The sequence below is a fragment of the Vigna unguiculata genome, chromosome 3 (genome assembly GCF_004118075.2).
Source record: "Vigna unguiculata cultivar IT97K-499-35 chromosome 3, ASM411807v1, whole genome shotgun sequence".
Classification (NCBI taxonomy): Eukaryota; Viridiplantae; Streptophyta; class Magnoliopsida; order Fabales; family Fabaceae; genus Vigna; species Vigna unguiculata.
Window position 1 is genome coordinate 63,305,718 of NC_040281.1, and position 19,315 is coordinate 63,325,032.

A 19,315-nucleotide genomic window follows, 5' to 3' on the forward strand; every position below is an offset into this window, starting at 1 on the left:
TCCAATCAAAGGCATCATCTAATCAAACATTTGATTTCAAGAATCCTGACATAACTTTCAGACCTTAAAACTAAGAAAGAAAGAAGAGGAAGGAGTAAGGCAAGAGATACAAACAATGCTGCGTAAACCAACTTCGTGAATTGCACAAAAATCGCAAAAGTTAGTAAGTTAGTTTAAACCTAACTCTATCTCGATAAACATAGGAGAGGCTTATGCTTACTATAAACACATAAACCCACCTTATCTTGACTCCATGTAAAACTCTCCAACACACTCCTTCAAACCGATTAATATATTTTTTGTGTAAGACTAGACATTAATAGATTAATGAAAGATCTAACTGGGGTTCAACAGGGAATAGCACGATAGATCCAACAAAATAACGAATCTAGTTAAAATAGGTTCAAACCCATGACTTTGATACTATAAAAGGAAAAGAAAAGAAAGGTAAAGGTTGAGAAAGAACACGAGAGATAGAGAAATTGGAAGAATTTGTTCTGTCCCTTTTACTTATCAGGAGTCAAAATATACAAGATGACAAAAGGAAAAATAAGAATAACGCATCATGTCCTGAGGACAAATAACAGAATACATAATAGAAAAAAACAAAATAAGAATGAAACCAAAATTGTAGGGCTGGAAAATCATGTCTGTGAATTATTCTTAATGGTCTTTTCTTTTAAAAATCAAAGCCATAATGAAGAATTTAGCTGCTGTAACATGTTAATAACTGATTCTTTATTCATGGACAAACAGCAAGAAAACTGAGTTCATAAATTCGTAAGAACTGTATGCTTTATTACAGCAGAAGAATTTTGTTCACCATGGTGGTTGTCACTGTTAGGTTTACAGACTTGTTAGGTAGGTTTCACTAGGGAGATACAACACCAATAAGACCTGAGTCCAACCAAATAAGAAATTGATACCACTCTCAACCCAAAACCTTAAGACAATAAGTTTATGAATCTTTATCCTTATATAATGCTCTACTTTCTTAATTCTATTCAATGTGAGATTTAGACTCACATTTGTATTTCTAACATTCATAGGGAAGTGAATGTAGAGACTCTGTATACACAGCCACCTGCAATGTATATGGACTGAAACAGAATCGCCTCTGTGACAGGAGTGTAACCAGAGTCTCTTTATAGACAGCCACCTCGGATCTATACGAACTGCTCCAATATCTATGCTCTTGCACTTGTCCCTTGTCACTGCATTTTACCAATCCAGTACTCCCATCTATCCCAACAATATCATTACATTTTGTAGAGCAAATTGGAGAGAAGTACTTAGTGGGAATGTCATCAACAGACACAACAATAGTCTTAGTCCAAGATGAGGGATCTTTGTATTCTTCCATCACCCATAATTCTGCTGGAGAGCAACACCCTACAACACATAGCCTGGGAATTTTTCCAAGTACCACCAAATCACAAGTGTTAAAGTCCCAATCAAATTCACGTGGAAGAGGTATCTCTGAAAAACTCCTTTTTCTTAAATCAAACACAACAATAACGTTCTTTCCTAAATCATAACGACTAACCACCCAATGAAGAGCACCGTTGAAGAGCAACCCAACTTTCATATCATTAAAGCAGTTCAAATACGAGAAATGAATACCCTCAATCTCTTTCCAAGCATTAGCTCTTAGCGACAAAATTTCCACACGGTTACCACTAACACATGAGAATGCCATGCGCAACACTTTCACAACCAAGTAGTCATCCGTTGAAGAATCATACCCAAAACCGAAGAGAAATGTCAGAAGCATGGGATCCTTGTTGGGCATAGTAGGTGAGGAAGATAGTTGTTTGTGGACCCCAGTGGATGGATTCCACAACCAGAGACTTTGACAACACTCCAAAAGTACGAAACCCCTGCAGGAACCTCGGATTCGGACATCATAAGGTTTTGGGGGCAAAAAGTTGAGGTTTAATACAGCAGAAGCAGAGTCGTCATAAAGGGGTGCGTTGACGTCTATGGATCGGACTTCGGGAGCTGAAGGCTCGAAGAACACAAGTCTCTCTGTGCGTGTGGCAGTTTGTTCAAAATGTGAGAGAGAAAAGTGTGAATCAGAGATCAGGGAGAGCCATGACTTACACACACACTTGAATCGAACAAGAGACTTCACCGGCAACCTTAACAAGATTTTAATGATCAATTCTTGTGGCAAATGTCGTGTATTCTTTGTTCTACGACAGTATGTCTTCATTTTAGGACACTTGATTCCCATAACTCAGCGTATATATATAAGATCACAACTGTATCCCTTCTCTTGTACTCTTCGCTTCTCCATTCATTGTTGAGTCCTCTTTCTGTCACTAACGATTTAATTAATAGTTCTTGCAAAATAATTGAATAAGAATGTTTTTAAAAATCCTCTTAATTATATTGAATCGGCATAATTTTCTTATATTGAGTATTTACTTATTTTAGTTCATGATATTTTATTTCTTGATACATTACATCAAAATTGCTTATTGAGATTGTCTTGCTCTTGTTTCTTCTCTGGTTAAGTTTCAACGCTTCTTCATTGTCAAATACTGTTTTGCCGGATGATGATTGAGCATCTCCAACAAATAGTTGTTGAAAGATCAACTAAACAGGCATATTTATGTTTTAGTATTTTCTTTTTTAAGAAAATCCTCCACCAGTTGTATTTTTAATTACATATTTTTATGAGTTTAACAGACATGTAGTATTAACATCAAATTCTTTACATTATCAATTAATTAAAATAATATAATGTTTACTGTAATTATTATAAAAGTATAATAATTACTATGTTGCTACCCGTGTACTATTTTATTTTATTATAAATGTGAGTGTTATTTATTTAGTTAAATGTCTTTAACGGAAATTTCATTGTGGGATACTACTTCAATATCCCGAACAAGGGAAATCTTTTTATCGTCTTTCTATCTAGCTAAGAAATATGGTTTTTAAGAGACTCGTTGTGGAGTCTGACTCTAAATCCTCTCTTTTTAGCCTCATTGAGAAGAGATGCCATTCCTCTCACCCTAGCTTGTTTTAATCTTGTGTCTCAAGATGTCTGGTAATGAAAAATACTGCTCTCATTAGTTTCACAATGTGTAAAGTGATTTACACGTTCTAATTTTATTTTGCAAATATCAAAATAGACGTTGCAAAATAATTTCTAATTATAAAATCAAGATAATAATAATAAATTAATTTGAATTTGTCATATCTTCTCGTACATACAAAATAAGAACTGAATTCTTCCATTTGAAGTGAGGAGATTGAGATGGTGGTAGAACACTGATTGAAAGGGCAACAGCATTAGAATGATGCAGAAGTAGTTGAAATCTGAAACCCGTGGTAGAGACGAGATGTAGATCCTGGAAAAGCATTGAGTAGAAGAATTTCTAACATGCCTTGCAGCTCTTCCTACAGTAGCCAAGAAGGTCTGAAGATCCAATCATATACTCGGGATTGTTAGTGCATTCTCCGAGGGAAGCCCATCTCTCACAGCTTACATGTCGATCAGAACAGTCCCCTCCATCTCCCACCGTCTTGTCAAATGAGTCTACGTGAATCCACTTTGTTGCCGACCATTTTTCACCTTCGATCACAGGGCATCCAGCATGGAGACTGCTAGTGTCTGGGGTAGCATTTGTGAGGAGACTGAAGAAAAGAAGTGCATCCCCTCTACGCGGTTTCACTAATGCAATGCCAGGTCATAAGAGAACAACAAATACTTAGCACAAATTGAATGGCGGAAAAGGTGACAGTAATTACTAATCCAATTGCCCACCTGCTATTCCTTTTTTGGCACATTCAGAGAGATCGATATTTGTTTCAGAGGCTCTGCGACGTGGAGATTCCTGTAAGCAGAACAAAATTCCAAAGAAAAATAATTAATGCCAGAAACCGAAGGAACTAACAAAGAGGAACTTGAGAATATCATCATATGGACAACCTCCACTATTCCAAGAACGAAAAGACAAGTAGTGAGTATAACTGTACTTTCTACATGTACAGCTCAACAGTATACTCCCTGTCTGATTATCCAGCAAAGATGACCCTCAATCAGGTCAAACCGATGGCAATCTGATCCTTAAAACAATCAAGATTTTAATTTAGTTTTTCGTATAAAAAGAGCAAGAATTACATTCTGCTGTTAAGATTTATAAAACTATTTTGTCATTAAGACGTTTAAAGGATCAAATCGACACTAAATTGTAATTTTTTAGGACCAATTTGCCATTGGTTGAAAAGTTCAAGTACCAATATGTACTTGTTGTTGGCATTCAAGGATCAAATCATTTTTTTTCGTTTCCTTGTCATTTTTCATTGGGTTGAAAAGATATTCAGGGACCAAATTGGTCATTTCCATGTTTTATCTCCAAATTCTCTGCTCAGTTTCTAAGCCTTTCACTATTTGGGTGACAGAAATGCCATCATATGTCAGCTGAAGTCAAAATGTGAGATATTATTTTCTCAGCTAGGAAGAAACTTTGGCACATTCAACTGACACAATATAACGGCACTGAAGGAACTCAGCTGGACATAATGTGAAGAAAAATAACTTTTGACAAACTACTTCAAAGATGCACTTTATTTTCCGAGGAAAGACATTCATCAATTACTTAAGTGCTATACAAACCTCAGCAGAAGGGAACACTGTCTCGCCGCCTTTGGTTACATTAGTGAGATACATGAGAACAGTCGCGATGCGGTGTCCACCCCGAACAATGTTAACCTTATCAGTGAAGTAATCATAATGCGGGTCATATTTCTGTCCATGCTCATATCTCAATACTTGTATATCTTCCCCATTTTCTGGAATTCAACATAAATATAACCAGGAAACTGATTGGTGCTTGTTCATAAATGTGTGTGCTTACATGTACATACAAGAATTTAGACCATTTTCATCATTTAGCTTGCACGTTTATTCTATTCTGCAGTCCCAAGCTTTCCAGGCGACAGTGACACAATAATTTAATACATAATACATACACATTATAGAAAGATAATTTGCAGTATATATATACTATTGATTCAGAAATCAAGGGTAAATACTTTCTGATCCTGAAATAATGCATCGCTTTTAATGTGGGTCATCTGTTTTAATTAAATCGTACCATATTTTTCTTTTCCTACCGGTTCATTGAACATTAATAACTTTCTCATAAGATTACTTGATTATCAAAGAGCAATCTACTCTTCACCCTATTACTTCCCTTTTATTGACGAACTTCCTTTCAAAGCCAAGGAAGTCAAATGAAAAAACAGCAAGGGATACGCCGAAATTGTGAAATGTATTTATGTATATCATGACGTCCCACTTATGATGTCGAGAAATCAAACATGCAAATGTAATGATTTTATGCATACCCACCCACAAGCAATTTTTCAAACATTCAGCATTGAAAAAAAAAACAAACACATGCGGAGTAGGGGATGAAAAAAACGTAAGTCCACACAAACTTAGCGTGCAGATTTTTATGAAGATTTTCTTTATTAGGCGTAGTACCTTTTGGAAGAAAGGTCCATGACGAAATCTTGTCTTCAATTCCACTAACAATAGGATCCTACAGACATTATAAAAAAAATAAAATAATGAATGTTGAATAAACTATTCTTTACATCAAACCTACAGAGGGCGAGGAAAATACCTTGTTCTTGGAAATGAACATGCCAGAGCTAGTTCGAACATCACTCAACGTGCTCTCTCCAGAGAGATTATCCGCTACGGCAGATCTCTTAAGCTCTGATTTGGCCTAAACCGACAACCGCAAACAGCTTAACGGAATAATTAAAGTATGATTAGAGTCATAGTCTTTGCTTAGATTGGATATGAATACTCACTATTGAGATCAAGTGATCGCACTCCAAATCCGTGAGGAAACCTTCGTACACGAAAGCTCTGCACGCATGGATTCGAATTTCATAAAGTTAAAACATGGAATCGACGCAGACAAGCGAAAAGAGTGAAACAGAGAGCTCACCTTGGCTTCCAGGAAACCTGTTTGACCTTGGAAGGGTTGATGATGGAGCTTGCCGAACCCGCGTAGGAGCTCCACACTTCATCGCATTTCGATATCAGAAGAAGGAATAGCAAAAACCAAACCCTACTCATTTCCGATTCCGATCAGCACTGGAAATTTTCCCGGAAAACTTTTCTCTTTCCTCTTTCTTTCTCTTTCTATCTTTTCATTCCGAGCGGGATGGTGGCTTTGTTTTGTTAGCTTTGTGTGGGACCACCTTGCTTAACTGTTTTTTATTTATCATTTACGATTAATTCTTGCATTATTATGTTTAATTAAATCTCGATATCAAGGTTAAATATGTTTTTTATTATTTAAGTTTTAGTAAATTTTACAATTAATCTTTTTTCGAAATTTTATTTTAATTTAGTTATTTATTTTTATAAATATGTGGATTTAGTTTTTTTTATCCCATTTTTTGTTACGTTTATTTAATATTTTAAAAGTATTTTATGATAATGTTTGAGTTATTATTAAAGTAAAAATATGTTAAATGGTATAAACAATTTAAATACTACAGTTTAAGATATCAGATAAACTTAATAAAATTTAATTAAAAAGATTAAATTCATATATTTTAAAAAATAAAATATTAAATTAGTTAACGATTTTAAAAATAAAATAATTTCAAATTTGATTGTATTTGAAATTCTTAACTATTAAAAGAAATTGATCCCAGATCTAACCCAACCTATCTCCACTTAAAAAATGAGTTAGGTTAATCTTCTGCAGATGAGTTGAAAATAATAACAAACATTATTATTTTAAGTTGAAATAGCATGATGTTGACTAGTTGGGTTTTGGTATTGAAAACTCTATCCTTTTTGTTGAACCTTTGGTATTACAAATTTGTCCTTCATTGAATTCTTACAACCAAAACTTTGTCCCCTAATTTTGACTACATTTTGAATTTCATCATAAGATAATTTTGTTCTTATAGGCTCCCAATTGAAAAATTATTAAAATGAAAATTAAATTACATCATTCTTTAAAAAATCAATCTCTACTTTATATTAAGGTTAAATCACTTTTATTTATGTTGAAAATAAAACGTTACGTATCAAATAAATTAAATCAATACTTCGCTCAAATTTCCTCCACTTAAAAAACCATAACTTAGATCATCATTTAACTAAAACATCATAAATATTATACATTAACTTTGCAACATTTTTTTTAAACTTGGCATTAGTTAAAATTTTAATATACTTTCCATTGAAATCAAACTAATCCTTTAAATGAAAGTCCTATCATATATAATCATTTCTGATTTAATTTGTATATAATCATAGTAGTTTAAACTAATCTACTCTACCTCGTTTTTTATTTAACATCAAGATGAAATTTTCAGATGACATATCAAGAAATATTAATATTGTATTGGGAGAGAACCTTAATATGGAAACAACACACTGATCAATTTAATAAACTGTTATAGTGTATTTGGAATGAAAAATTGAAAAGACTAATTATTTTTTTCATAGACAATTTAAAATGCCTTAAAAATAAATATATTGTTTTCATAAAAATAAAATTAAAGTTTTATAAGAGTAATTAAATTATACTAAAATTTAAATTTTAACTAAAATCAAGAAGAATTTGAAAATTTTATATTTTCAAATTCAAGTGTTTTTTTTCATATTTTTAATTTAATATTATTTTTTAAATTCAATTTTGGTCAGAATATCATCAACTTGATTGAAATTTAGAAGTAGTTGGAATGATTACCTTTTATTATTAATATCAACTATTTTTTTCTTATCAATATTTATAAAATTTATTTTTTATTTAAATTATTTTTTTAAAATCACTATCATTGTTTTACTAATATTAGTCGTGATTACTTTTGGCTAATATAGGAGAGATAATTGTTTATTGATGAATACGAAACAACACTTTTTTAGTTGATGTTGTTAGCATTTTCTTTTCTGTCCTTGACTTTTAAAATACAAGTTAAAGTTAACTATAATTTCTTGTCATTGTCAACTAAGATAATTTTTCAAGTAATAGATCAATGAAAAAGTTGGAAAAAAAAAATCTAACCGACAAAATCATAAAAAAAAAATCTTGATTGATATTAGCTTAAATTACTGTGGCTACCATTAACTAAAAATAATATCAATTGACAAAAATATAGTTAATATCAATGGAAAATCAAATGAAAGTTGAATAAAAAATAATATCTTTAATATGAACTAAAAAAAAATATTCGTATTAATATTTTTAACCATTAATAACTTTTGATATTTAAATATTGTTTACGGTCGATAATATTTTAAATATTTTATCCAAATCGTAGAAAGTAAAATTCAGTAAATATGAAACACGCTTAATTAAACAAATTTAAAAAATAAAATAAAATAAAAATACATTACTTTAAATTCAATATATTTGATTATTTAAGGAATTACCAAATTATTTATCAAATACAAGTTAAAGATAGACTTATTTTAGCAAAACAAATGTAAAGTGTCTTGTGCACAAAAGTGGGTAAAAAAAAACTACTTCTGTTATTTGATATTAAAAAGTGACAAAAAAAAACGTTACTTTTAATTATATCTCACTTTTTTATTTTCCACTTATGTATAACAAGAAAAAAAAAATGTAATAAAAAACTGATTTTGTTAAAAGTATCTCTCATACCATTATGTTATTAATTTAAGTAATTAATACATTTTTAGAAGAAAATACTATTTTATTAGAAGAGTCTTGTATGTTTATATATAAAAAACTAAAGGACTAAAATCATATCTTACATTACTTTGAAATTAATTTAAAATTAAAATAATGTTCATAAAAAATAATTAATAAATATATGAATAACTTTTCAACTGTACAATTACTTAATTTTAATTTATTTACATTTTAGAAGGTGATAACTTTAAGTAAATTTTATATCATTTAGTACATCTTTCCACTCTATTTCATCTTTCTTTCTTTTCCTTTTTCTTGCTCACACTGTTATTATTTTTATTTTTCTGTCACATCCTAAGTTGTTGAATGACTTCATGAAAGCTAATGAGAAAATTGGAATGAGTCGTGAAATGAAATATACTGGTTTTATATACAAAAAATTATTGCGTTACATAATAATTAACGAGATAATTTGATATACAGGGGGGAAAGGAGATGCTATAAGGAGAGGATGGTATCCATTATTACAAACTGGGAATAAAACTTCCCCAAAGCACAACATCAATGGACATTGCGATTAATCAATCCTTCAAATACATTGTACAGATCATTGTTTTCAGGCCCAAAAATTTCATCAGCTTTCCGTAGTGTCTCCTATCATGTTTTACACACAGATATCGATCAATAAACTGAAAGTTGAGAGAAAGGAGACAAGGCAGGAGAGAATACCTCTTTTGTTTGTTTATGGGCGTTTAATTCTTTAACATTTGCCAAGAATGCACCAAATTGTTCATAAGACAAACGGTTCCTAACAACAACAAACGGCAGATCAAATACATCTGTTTATCACAAAAAAGTGACATGTTTCCATAATTTTCAATGCATCTAAGACCTCTCACCTGACTTGGCGAAAGAACTCTTTTCCATCCACCCGTGTTCGTCCTATAACAGCCAGTAAGAAAAAATACAATATGATCATTCAAACAACAAAAAATTGCGACCAAATGAAAACATTCTTAAATACAATGTATTTGCACGAGTGCTCCGGTACTTACCGGTTTGTGATCCTGTTCCTGCATCAGAGGTTGATATTGAGGCTTGAGTTAAGGAAGTGGAGGAAAACACCGAAGACCTATCATCAAACATGCCTCTTGTGGTTGAAAAGGAAACTGAATGTCGCCTTGGAGATACAGGTTTGGATGTTCTCGTAGGTGATACTGATGCAGACAGACTAGGAGGGGAACCAGGGGGAGTAATCCGAGGGGTGGAACCTTGAGATGCTAAGAGAAGGTTCTGAGGTACTCTAGGTCTTGGTGCTGCTATAGTGGAATGGAAAACAATACAAGGAAGGTCAGGGTAGATATGCAAAACAGACACCATATTTTATGGTCTTCGACTCTCTGTTAATGCAGAATTAGATGCATGCCTATCCATCCATTCCTTCATAAATGATAGTACTTACCATCAGATTCAGGTTCTTCGACCAAAGAATTTCCTGTTGAAGAAGATATAGACGGTGCCAATGGTGCGTCATTGTCTGCAGTAAAATGAGAATTTCTCAAAACTGATGCAGCTGAAAGAGCTTAACCATGAGGAGAATAAAAAGGTTTACTTCCATTCATCTCCTTATGACACTATTGGTCTCTCTCTCCCTCCTCCCAAATAGAAGCTAAAATGTTTTCACTAATGTTCTCTCCGACAAATTTGAGATTTTCATTCGGGTCAAATTGATTAAAATCATTACATTGGTTTACTTACATCTTAGCATTGGATTGTCAGCAAATGTCAAGAATAGCAACTCCTATGGAAGATTTATGACAATGTGCGTAGGAAATGGTGGATCACTGTACAGGGAAACTTGTACCATTTTCTCTCAAGACATGGAAATAGAGAGGATCCAAATCCAAACAGTTTATGCATAACCATCATTACCATTATTACGAGATTAAACCACTGGAAACACTATATCTGCCAGTGTACACATCGAAGTGATAAGATACTGAACTCATATTTGAAAGGGTAAAAATGTATATGCCTTAAACGATGTCTTAGGCCAGCAATTTTCTGAAGTGCACGGCGATTTCTTCATATGGTCGTTACGAAAAAGGAAATGAGTTTGGATGTGAGAATTTGATGTTGCTAGATTGCCAATAAGTCTATACTACCACATAGAAGTAAGACCCAACACGCTAAAACTCATTACATGAGTAAAATTAATTAAGGTTTAAATCCTCATTTGATGTCTACACTCACAAAAAAAATTATGTTTTATTTTACATTAGGGAACTACATCTTTTCGTTTTCACAAAGGGCACCAAGAATGAACAAAAATGTAAATTATACAGGTGGATAGCATACGAGTTGAAAATACCTCCAAACTGTGACGTGGAAGTAAAATTTGATTGGTTCTGTATTTTAGCAACAATGTCTGGAGCTCCTCCCTGTGCCAAAAACCAGTAAATGCCAAGTGTTCCGTAAGTACCATTGTAACATAAACAACTCATACATTAAAATTATAACGAGTACAACTGAGAAAAACATGATGAATGAATTGAATAGGCCAAATTAGTCTATGAAACAGAACACCAAACTCTCCTTATCAAATTGAAACTAAAAAACTAACCAACACAACTTACAGAATTATCATCCTCTTCCTGAAGTGATTGCATAAGCGTCTTTCTGAAAACCTCTAACTGCATACACACACATCTCCAAAAGTCACCCACCATCCACACATTAACACAACAATTCAAAAAGCAATTCAACTTAACGAGATTACAATTCCGCCCAGCCAAAAATACGTTATAATCGAAATTGAGTCTGTATAGGAACTAAATCCATTAAAATGCACCTTGGAGACATCTCGATTGAGCTTTTTGACAGTGTTGGAAAGCGAAGCATTCTCCTGCAGTAAGCTCTCCTGTAACCTCAACCATCAAAAACCAAGTTAATAAGCACGTGCGCGCGTGAAAGAATTTGTCGAAGAGAGGGAGAGGGTTGGAACCTTATCTTGTTCGGCGAGGAGGAGTTTGTCGGCGGTTTCGGACAGGGAGGCATCGAGGGAGTCGATTTGAGACTGAAGGTCGGCGATGAGGTTGTCTTTGTCGGCGATCTGAGTGCGAAGTGTGGACAGCTCTGATTCGAGGGCGTTGACACGTGTCGACAGAGCAATGGAAGTTATTTTGCGAGCCACATCGAGCTGGTGGAAGGGATCGGACGGTAGCACTTGCATCATCTCCTCGGGAAGGTCGAAGTTTGCACTACCACCCGATTCCGCCGCCATAGCGGGTGTTACCTTACCCCCTTTGTTTCTGTTTTTAATATTAATATTACTATTGTATGTTTTTGTTTTTCTTGGTTTTGGTTCTTTTTGTTTATTTTGTTTGTTGTGTGTGTCTGATATGATATGGTGCGTGCCATGAGAACACAGAGGAGACGCATGGATGGGGCGTTCTAATTCTAAATACTTTTTTAATTTATTTTATTTAACAATTAATAATTTAATATTTTTGGTTACAAAATATGTGGTTTTACAAGGTTGGAGGATGGATAGGATTGGGACAAGAGACAAAAGATACAAAATGCCAAATCCTTATTTCATCATTAACGTCCACAATGGAGCGGAATGGGATTTGGGAATGAAAAAAATTAGGAAGTAAATAAAATAAAAAGTATAAATTAGCAAGAATTTCATTATAATTTTTCTTTCATAAACTTTTCTGTGCGTCTAGGTGACATTATCTTGTTGTTTAATTCAAATTTAAATATATTTTTTGTATTGAATTTAAATACTTAAAATAGTGAAGGATAACACTCACGAGAAAGAAGAAACTACAATTAAGAAAGAAAATAAGGTTTATTTTCGTCTTGATCATTGTGTGGATCTTGTTAATTTTTAGAGGATGTCCAACATTAATAATTAAACCTAAGAGGCTTGAAATATTGTCCACAAAGTCCACTAAAGTTAAGTTGCACTACTTCATATGAATTTGTTGGTTGTGCTTAATTAAAAGTTTTGTATATTACTTTGATAAGTTTTAGTTGATGAATTTAATAGGACTTCATAAAAAATCACATATAAAATTGTTGGAAGTTTCACATCGACTAGAGATAAGGTCATTCACAATATATAGATGGGTGCAATAATCGCTTTACAAATCGGTTTTGTGAGGTTGAATTAGGCTTAAAGTCCACTTCTAACAAGAATAAGATTTAATGAAAACAATCTCAAGAAATTTTTCTTTAAAATTTGATTACATCGTATGAATATTGAATAATCTTCATCTACAAGTCTAAAAATAGAAAGAGTAAAAGAATCAAAGTATGTGTATTTAACATAAGACTCCATTGTCGGGATGAACATTTTTCGAGAACTCAACATTAAATGACGTTGGTTCTTGACAGTTGAAAAACACACATTTGTCAAATGAAAATTATGATTAAACAAAAAATATTAATAATGTGTAAACAATAGTAAACACGATCAAGACATGATTGGACTTCTGCTAATTCATGAACAATACAAAATTTATGAGATCAATTTATAAATAGAAGTGAGCTGTAAGATAAGATTTTTATATTCCTTCATAACTTTAATATCGTCTGTCCAAAAAACATGTAAGCGTCAAAGTATTTTCTACATATATTTTCCTCTACCTCTTTTTTTTTGTGTGTTGAAAATCGAGTAGTGGAGAAATTAAATTAACTTATAATATTAGTCCGGTTTTATAAGAATAGTCATAATTAAATAATATAAGGATGGTTGAAAAACTGAAAAATTCTTTACACACTAAATAAACAAAATTTGGACCTTATTACACAACTATTTAAAATTATATTAAAAAGATATAACAAATATATACGCATTAAAGTTTATTGTACATTTTAGTTATTAATAATCATGTTAGGGTTTAGCGAGATTAGATGATTGACAAAGTTGTAACAATATTACATTATATGTTACTTATCAAAAAATCATTTTTATTATTGCTATTTTCTTACAACTTATTCTTTTAATATAAATTGTAGAATTAGGAAATTAGTAATTTGCTTAGTTTGGGATTTTTTTTTTTTAAATTTTGTAGTTGTAAAAGTTAAAAAATAGTTTGTAAAATTTTCAACTTTGAATAGGTTATTTGAAAAATAGAGAAACTAAGGATTTTTTTTTAAGTTGAAAATGGAAAGCGAAAAAAATGGTATTTTTAAGATTTATAAAAAAATTTAGAAAGTAAATAGAACTCTTACATATAGGAGAATTAAAATAAAAGATAGAGAATGCTTTTTAACTAAACAAACACGGAAATCAAAATAAGTAGTTACGCGCAAGAATGATAGTTTTTTTTTATTTTTTAAGAATAATACCCCAATAAGTATATATGCTATTTAATTTGAACAATATAATGCTATAACTAGTTAAATTTCAAGTATACATATGGTCATTATTTATTTATTTTATTACAAATTGTTTTATTTGCAACTAGCCATTATATATTAAAGTCAGTTTACCCAAATCAAATGATTGGTTTAGACTAAGTCATAATGTTAGTCTGACCAGTATTTTGATAGTTGAAAAACAAATATCGTAGTATTTTTAATCTGTTATTTGATTTAAAGTTTATTTAAAAAACATTGAAAACAATAAATTATTATTTTCACCAGTTCCATTACTTTTTAAAGGATAATAATTAAAATAATATTTAGTTATTAATAATAAATATATTTAATTTAAATTTAAAAAACAGGGTTTTAATGTCGGGTCAACGGGGTCAACCGGGTGCGAAGTTTAAAGTAAGATATAAAACAAAAAACGTCAAGAAAGGCAACTAAGAGCCACACTATTTTTCTTTAACAACTTCCATCGTTCTTCTCCAACTACACTCTCATTCTTTTGTTTTAGTAACATTTTAAAATCGTGTTTTTTCTTGTGTGTGGGGATGTTTCCACTGCTCCTTCCCAAATAGTTTTTTCTTTGAAGGAATATGAAGCAAAAGTATGAGCTAAAGCATACCGGATCTGTTCCCACTGTTTCCTTTTTCTTTTTAGTTACTTTTTCTGGTGCCAAATTATTGAAAGGAATCACTCCACGGAATTAGGTATACGCATGTACCTCACAATAAACGAACAATTCATAACATTTTTTATTATGTGTAAAAGATTACAGATTTATCTATGGTGATTGATTTCATCATGTATTTGCTTTGACTCCACCTCATTTGAAGATGCTTTAATTTAATGAAAATTTTCTTGGTCCGTTTTCATTCTACAAACATATGTGTGTGTATATGTAGATAGTAATTAATCTGCTTGTTGTTCAATAATCTTAAATTAATGAGGTAAAATAGCCAATAGTGAATATGGAATGGATATAAGCAAAGTGTTATTGGCCAGATAAGATATCAAATCACGATCATATCATAGCATTACACGATGACTGGTTCATGTTGTTCTTATCGAAAGGCTGACGACAATTAATCTTTTCTTAATCGAAACTCATCAAGACACGTAGAAACTCAGTCAAATGTCCGCCACCCACCAATAAAATAGTTAATTTTACTTTGTTATGTTATTGGAACAGAACAATATAGTGTTACGATTCATTTCAATATTTGCTGAAATATGATCATATGAAGCAGGGCAACTTCATATGATATTATGGTCTACATACCAAACGTTAGAGTTGAAGAACAAGAGCACGTGATGTACTTAATTATTGCTACTGGATGTGAATTATATACGCTTTCAATTATTACGGGTTTAAGGAATAATTAATTAGGTTAATAAAGCATTCTGAGTGTGGCAGGGGACCATGCAAGTTGCAACTTTCGATGTTTATCTTTGGAGGTGAGGGACAACTGGAAGTGAAAAGTAAGGTGACGGCGTTAGCAGGATGAGGAGTGAAAGGTAGGAAAGAGTAACGGAGGCGTTAACGATATGGTCATAGAAGAACAGCTGTGGGTTATTTGGTGACGCGTCATATTGGTTTATTGGAAGGTCGGTGGGAAGCTAACCCTCTCAGACCCCACCCTTGTCTCCTTCTACACCTGCTATATATCAACCCTTCCACCAAGCCATTTTCTAAAACCACACCTTCATTCTCACACACTCCGTGTTTCTTCTCTCTCTCAAACACACAAACCAACCTCCTTCATTTTCATTTATTTGCTTCTCAGGAGGTGTGACCACTTTTTCTTTTATTTTTAAACTTTTCTTTTAATTTTGTGCCATGGCAACCCAGATTTTGCGGCCTCAGGACTGTCTGGTGGAACGAATAAGCGCTCCGCCGCCGGAGTTTTCCCAACGGAGGAGTTCCGCTAATCGCTGTAATTATTATTACTACAACAACCATGTCGCGGCTTCCAGGTCCTCCCGGAAGCAGTTTACCCGACCCGACCAGAGGAAACGGCCTGCTCCCGCTTCTGGCCTCCCTGTGCTGGCGGAGCCCGCTGCCGCCGCGTTCAGGAGATCTAGCGGTGATGATTCGCGGTTGGCCAGGAGCCACGGCTTGGAGAAGGTTACGATTCTCCGCAGGGGCCAGTCGCTTGATTCGGCCGTGAAGAGCGACGTGTACGCCGGATCGGCGTTTGCGATGTCTCCGTCGCCAAACGCGCTTCCTCTGCCGTCGTTTCCGACGAAGAAAAACTCCTCCTCGGCGGTGTTTGAGGACTCCGCAACGCGAGATCTGAGGCGTCTGCTCCGCCTCGAATGAAAAATAGTTGGGTTCCAGATCCGGGTTTTCGAATCGGGTTGGATCCGACAAAATATCGATGTTCCTCCTCTCTCTCTCTCATCTTTTCATTACCTAGAATCTTCTCTCCGTTACCGTTACGCATCTCTCGTTGTAGGTTCCGTCCCGACTGTGATTTTTTTAAACGGAAGGGTGGATCTGAAGGTGGGGGTGAAATGGTTAAAAAGTTTGGAGTAGTTGAACGAGTCCTGAACCTGTGATTGAAGTTGTAGCATATTTTGGGTTGTTTATTAGAATATTAAAATAAAGTTTAGGGTTGTAATATGTAAACATGTAACACTAATGTCAGTCTTAAAGGGAAATTAGAAACGAAAAAGTGGAAAGGGGAAGAAGGTAGTTCTGTAAAATCCAGTAAGTGTTAGGGATCTGGTTCATGCTGGGTTGGGTCTATGATCAGTGTGAAGTGATTAGTTTATGATTCTGTGAAATATAGTGAATAGTATCGAAGTAAATGAGTGATTCCAGCTCTATTAGGAATTACTCCTTCCTAAGTTTCAAATTTATATAAACTAATTATACATTATACATTTCCTTCTGGTAGTATTATATTTTATCATGTTTTGTTTATGATTTTCTTAAACACAAATATAAAATGTTATAAATTTAAAAAAAAAATGTTATTGACTCATTAACTTTATTTGTCTTACATAAAACCAGGTAAATAGACTTGTACAAGATTTTTTTCTTCTTCTATAATTGTATGTATTAATTTGTCATTAAAGAAGTGCATAATTGAATACGATTATGTTTTTCTAATGACATCAAGGATTATGTCCATCTTTAACAACAAACTAATCAATGCAATTATATATTATAATTAGTTTCTATAGCAAATCAAAATTTCAAATTCCACATTTAAATTGCAGAGTAAATGATTTATTAAATTAATTTAAAGATTGCAATTTAAAATTGTTCAAAACTTAATTTTATGTTAGCGTTTTTTCGTAAGACTAAACAATGTCATTGTTAAAATAGTAATCGCAATACCTCTTTTTCTGAGTAGAGTAGCATGGGTATTATTGCGATTCATTATTTTGATGTCTTTTATATACCAACTTTTACTTTATATATTTGGAATTCTTTTAATAACAATTTACATAGGAGTATAAAAGAGTAACTTATTTATAACTTATTATTAATTTATTCATAAAGAAAATTTATTTTTGCTATTACTAAGTTATTCATAAGTAAAAGTTAAATAAATAATTATTACTTTGGGAAGTTAAATAAATAATTATGATTTTATTAATGTTTTAACGAGAGATATTCAAGTACTTAATTACTTCCTAAAATAATTTTTTGATCTAAAACAATTTTTTGATGTTCAAAATGAATCATCATAAGTGGAGTATGGATTCATATGTATGATAAAGGCTTATTGAGAGTTTACTTCTTTCATATTTTTTTTCTATATACATGTTGCACGAGTAAAAGAGGAATCCATCCAATAAGAATTGTTTGGGATCTTTTAAAGATTAATTCGTGGATAATTTATATTAATACCCTTAAAAAATATTAAATATATAGATAATCTTTTATTTTAATGTAAAACTCTTAATATTGTAAAAAATATATATTTTTGTAATATTTTATGAATGGAGATGGAGATATGTTGGAATGAATGTTCTCTCCAAAAAAAATTATTGTACAAAAAAATTCAATTTTTTATGAAGAAATATTTATTTATATTATAGTTGGGGTATTACATTTAATATTAATGTTTTTTATAAAGTTAAGATGTATCCAATTGATCCACGTGTCCACTCATTAACCATCAAATTCACTCCTTGTGGTTGATATCTTCTAGGCTTGAATGAACCATGTTGAGAATTTAAGTTTAAGTTTAAGTCTCACATTGGGTATAAATGAAAAAGTTAAGCAAAATATAAAGATGAAAACTCATAAATCTATTACCTTAAGATTTTGGATTTGAGGTGATGTCAATCTTTCATATGAGTTGATCTTATGTCTCATTGTTGTTGTGTTTCCCTGGTGAATTCTCTCCTCAATCAATGATATCAGAACTACAAATAGTTCCAGATAAGTATCCGTGAGGGAGAGATTGTGAGTCTAACCTTCATATTGAGTAAAAATGAATAAGTTGAAAAATATATAAAGATAAAGATCCATAAACTCACTGTCATTAAGTAATGATGTCTATAAAAGTGTGTCATGTCATCTCGCTCATGATGACGACATAATTATGGTTTTATATTGTACACTAACCACTCACACTCTAAATGTTTAGGTTGAGAGTCACTTATTTTGCAAATAAAATATTCTCTTTTTAAGGGTGTTTGCTTCCAAAGATGAATTTGAGAGAAAGTGACTATGAATTTGAGGGGATGTAAAGAGAAAAGTGAGGTTGTTTATTTTAAGGGATGAAAAATGAAAGTGAGAGGATTTGAAAGTAAAGTTTGTGAATGATTTGATAAATATAATAAATATAAACAAATGTTTTAATAGATAAAATTGTTACATTACAGTTTTACTATTGTGATTAAAAGTATTATAAAATAAAATATAATAATTATTTTTAGTATTATTATTATTATTATTATTAATATTATTTGTTTTAATATTATTATATTATTAATGTTATTATTATTATTAATCTAATTAATATTACTATTATTGTTATTATTATTATTAAGTAAAAACATACTTGTTAATTTAGAATTTAAAAAAAATTGATGAATGCATATTGCTAAGATGTACTTCTCTCTCTATCTCTTTATTCATTTAATGATGAGAATATTTTATTCTTTCTCAAATTTATTTGTACAAATCAGTTCTAATACTTGAAATATACACATATAAACTCTAATTCTGGAAAGCAAACAAGATTTATCTATCCTTATTCATCGTCTTAATCAATAAATACGCTATACTAAATTGAACTACATTGATATATTAACGA

At 31.9% G+C, this 19,315-nt stretch overlaps 4 protein-coding genes across 5 annotated transcripts; 1 reads left to right on the forward strand and 3 right to left on the reverse strand.

Annotated features, from left to right (window-relative positions):
- Nucleotides 1-719: 719 nt before the first annotated feature.
- Nucleotides 720-2,313, reverse strand: LOC114179255 (F-box/kelch-repeat protein At3g23880-like). The gene has a single exon (XM_028065521.1). It carries the CDS (start codon nucleotides 2,234-2,236, stop codon nucleotides 1,037-1,039), a length of 1,200 nt encoding a protein of 399 aa, XP_027921322.1. The 5' UTR covers nucleotides 2,237-2,313; the 3' UTR covers nucleotides 720-1,036.
- A 746-nt stretch (nucleotides 2,314-3,059) lies between these two features.
- Nucleotides 3,060-6,223, reverse strand: LOC114174984 (probable prolyl 4-hydroxylase 4). Its single transcript, XM_028059725.1, has 7 exons — nucleotides 5,979-6,223; nucleotides 5,839-5,896; nucleotides 5,646-5,750; nucleotides 5,504-5,561; nucleotides 4,631-4,806; nucleotides 3,779-3,848; nucleotides 3,060-3,685 (listed from the first exon to the last, which is right to left on the reverse strand). The coding sequence occupies exons 1-7, from the start codon at nucleotides 6,107-6,109 to the stop codon at nucleotides 3,390-3,392; spliced, it is 894 nt and encodes a 297-aa protein (XP_027915526.1). The 5' UTR covers nucleotides 6,110-6,223; the 3' UTR covers nucleotides 3,060-3,389.
- A 2,827-nt stretch (nucleotides 6,224-9,050) lies between these two features.
- LOC114176178 (uncharacterized protein At4g15545) lies at nucleotides 9,051-12,014 on the reverse strand. Of its 2 annotated transcripts, none has more exons than XM_028061127.1 (9): nucleotides 11,656-12,014; nucleotides 11,503-11,571; nucleotides 11,288-11,344; nucleotides 11,023-11,092; nucleotides 10,114-10,188; nucleotides 9,707-9,967; nucleotides 9,551-9,593; nucleotides 9,381-9,459; nucleotides 9,051-9,305 (listed from the first exon to the last, which is right to left on the reverse strand). In XM_028061127.1, the coding sequence occupies exons 1-9, from the start codon at nucleotides 11,932-11,934 to the stop codon at nucleotides 9,213-9,215; spliced, it is 1,026 nt and encodes a 341-aa protein (XP_027916928.1). In that variant the 5' UTR covers nucleotides 11,935-12,014; the 3' UTR covers nucleotides 9,051-9,212. The 2 variants fall into 2 exon arrangements, with proteins under 2 accessions (XP_027916928.1, XP_027916927.1); XM_028061126.1 differs by having other exon boundaries at nucleotides 9,707-9,970; nucleotides 11,656-12,013.
- Nucleotides 12,015-15,708: 3,694 nt separating this feature from the next.
- On the forward strand, nucleotides 15,709-16,926 carry LOC114178722. The gene has a single exon (XM_028064780.1). It carries the CDS (start codon nucleotides 15,874-15,876, stop codon nucleotides 16,354-16,356), a length of 483 nt encoding a protein of 160 aa, XP_027920581.1. The 5' UTR covers nucleotides 15,709-15,873; the 3' UTR covers nucleotides 16,357-16,926.
- Nucleotides 16,927-19,315: the final 2,389 nt, after the last annotated feature.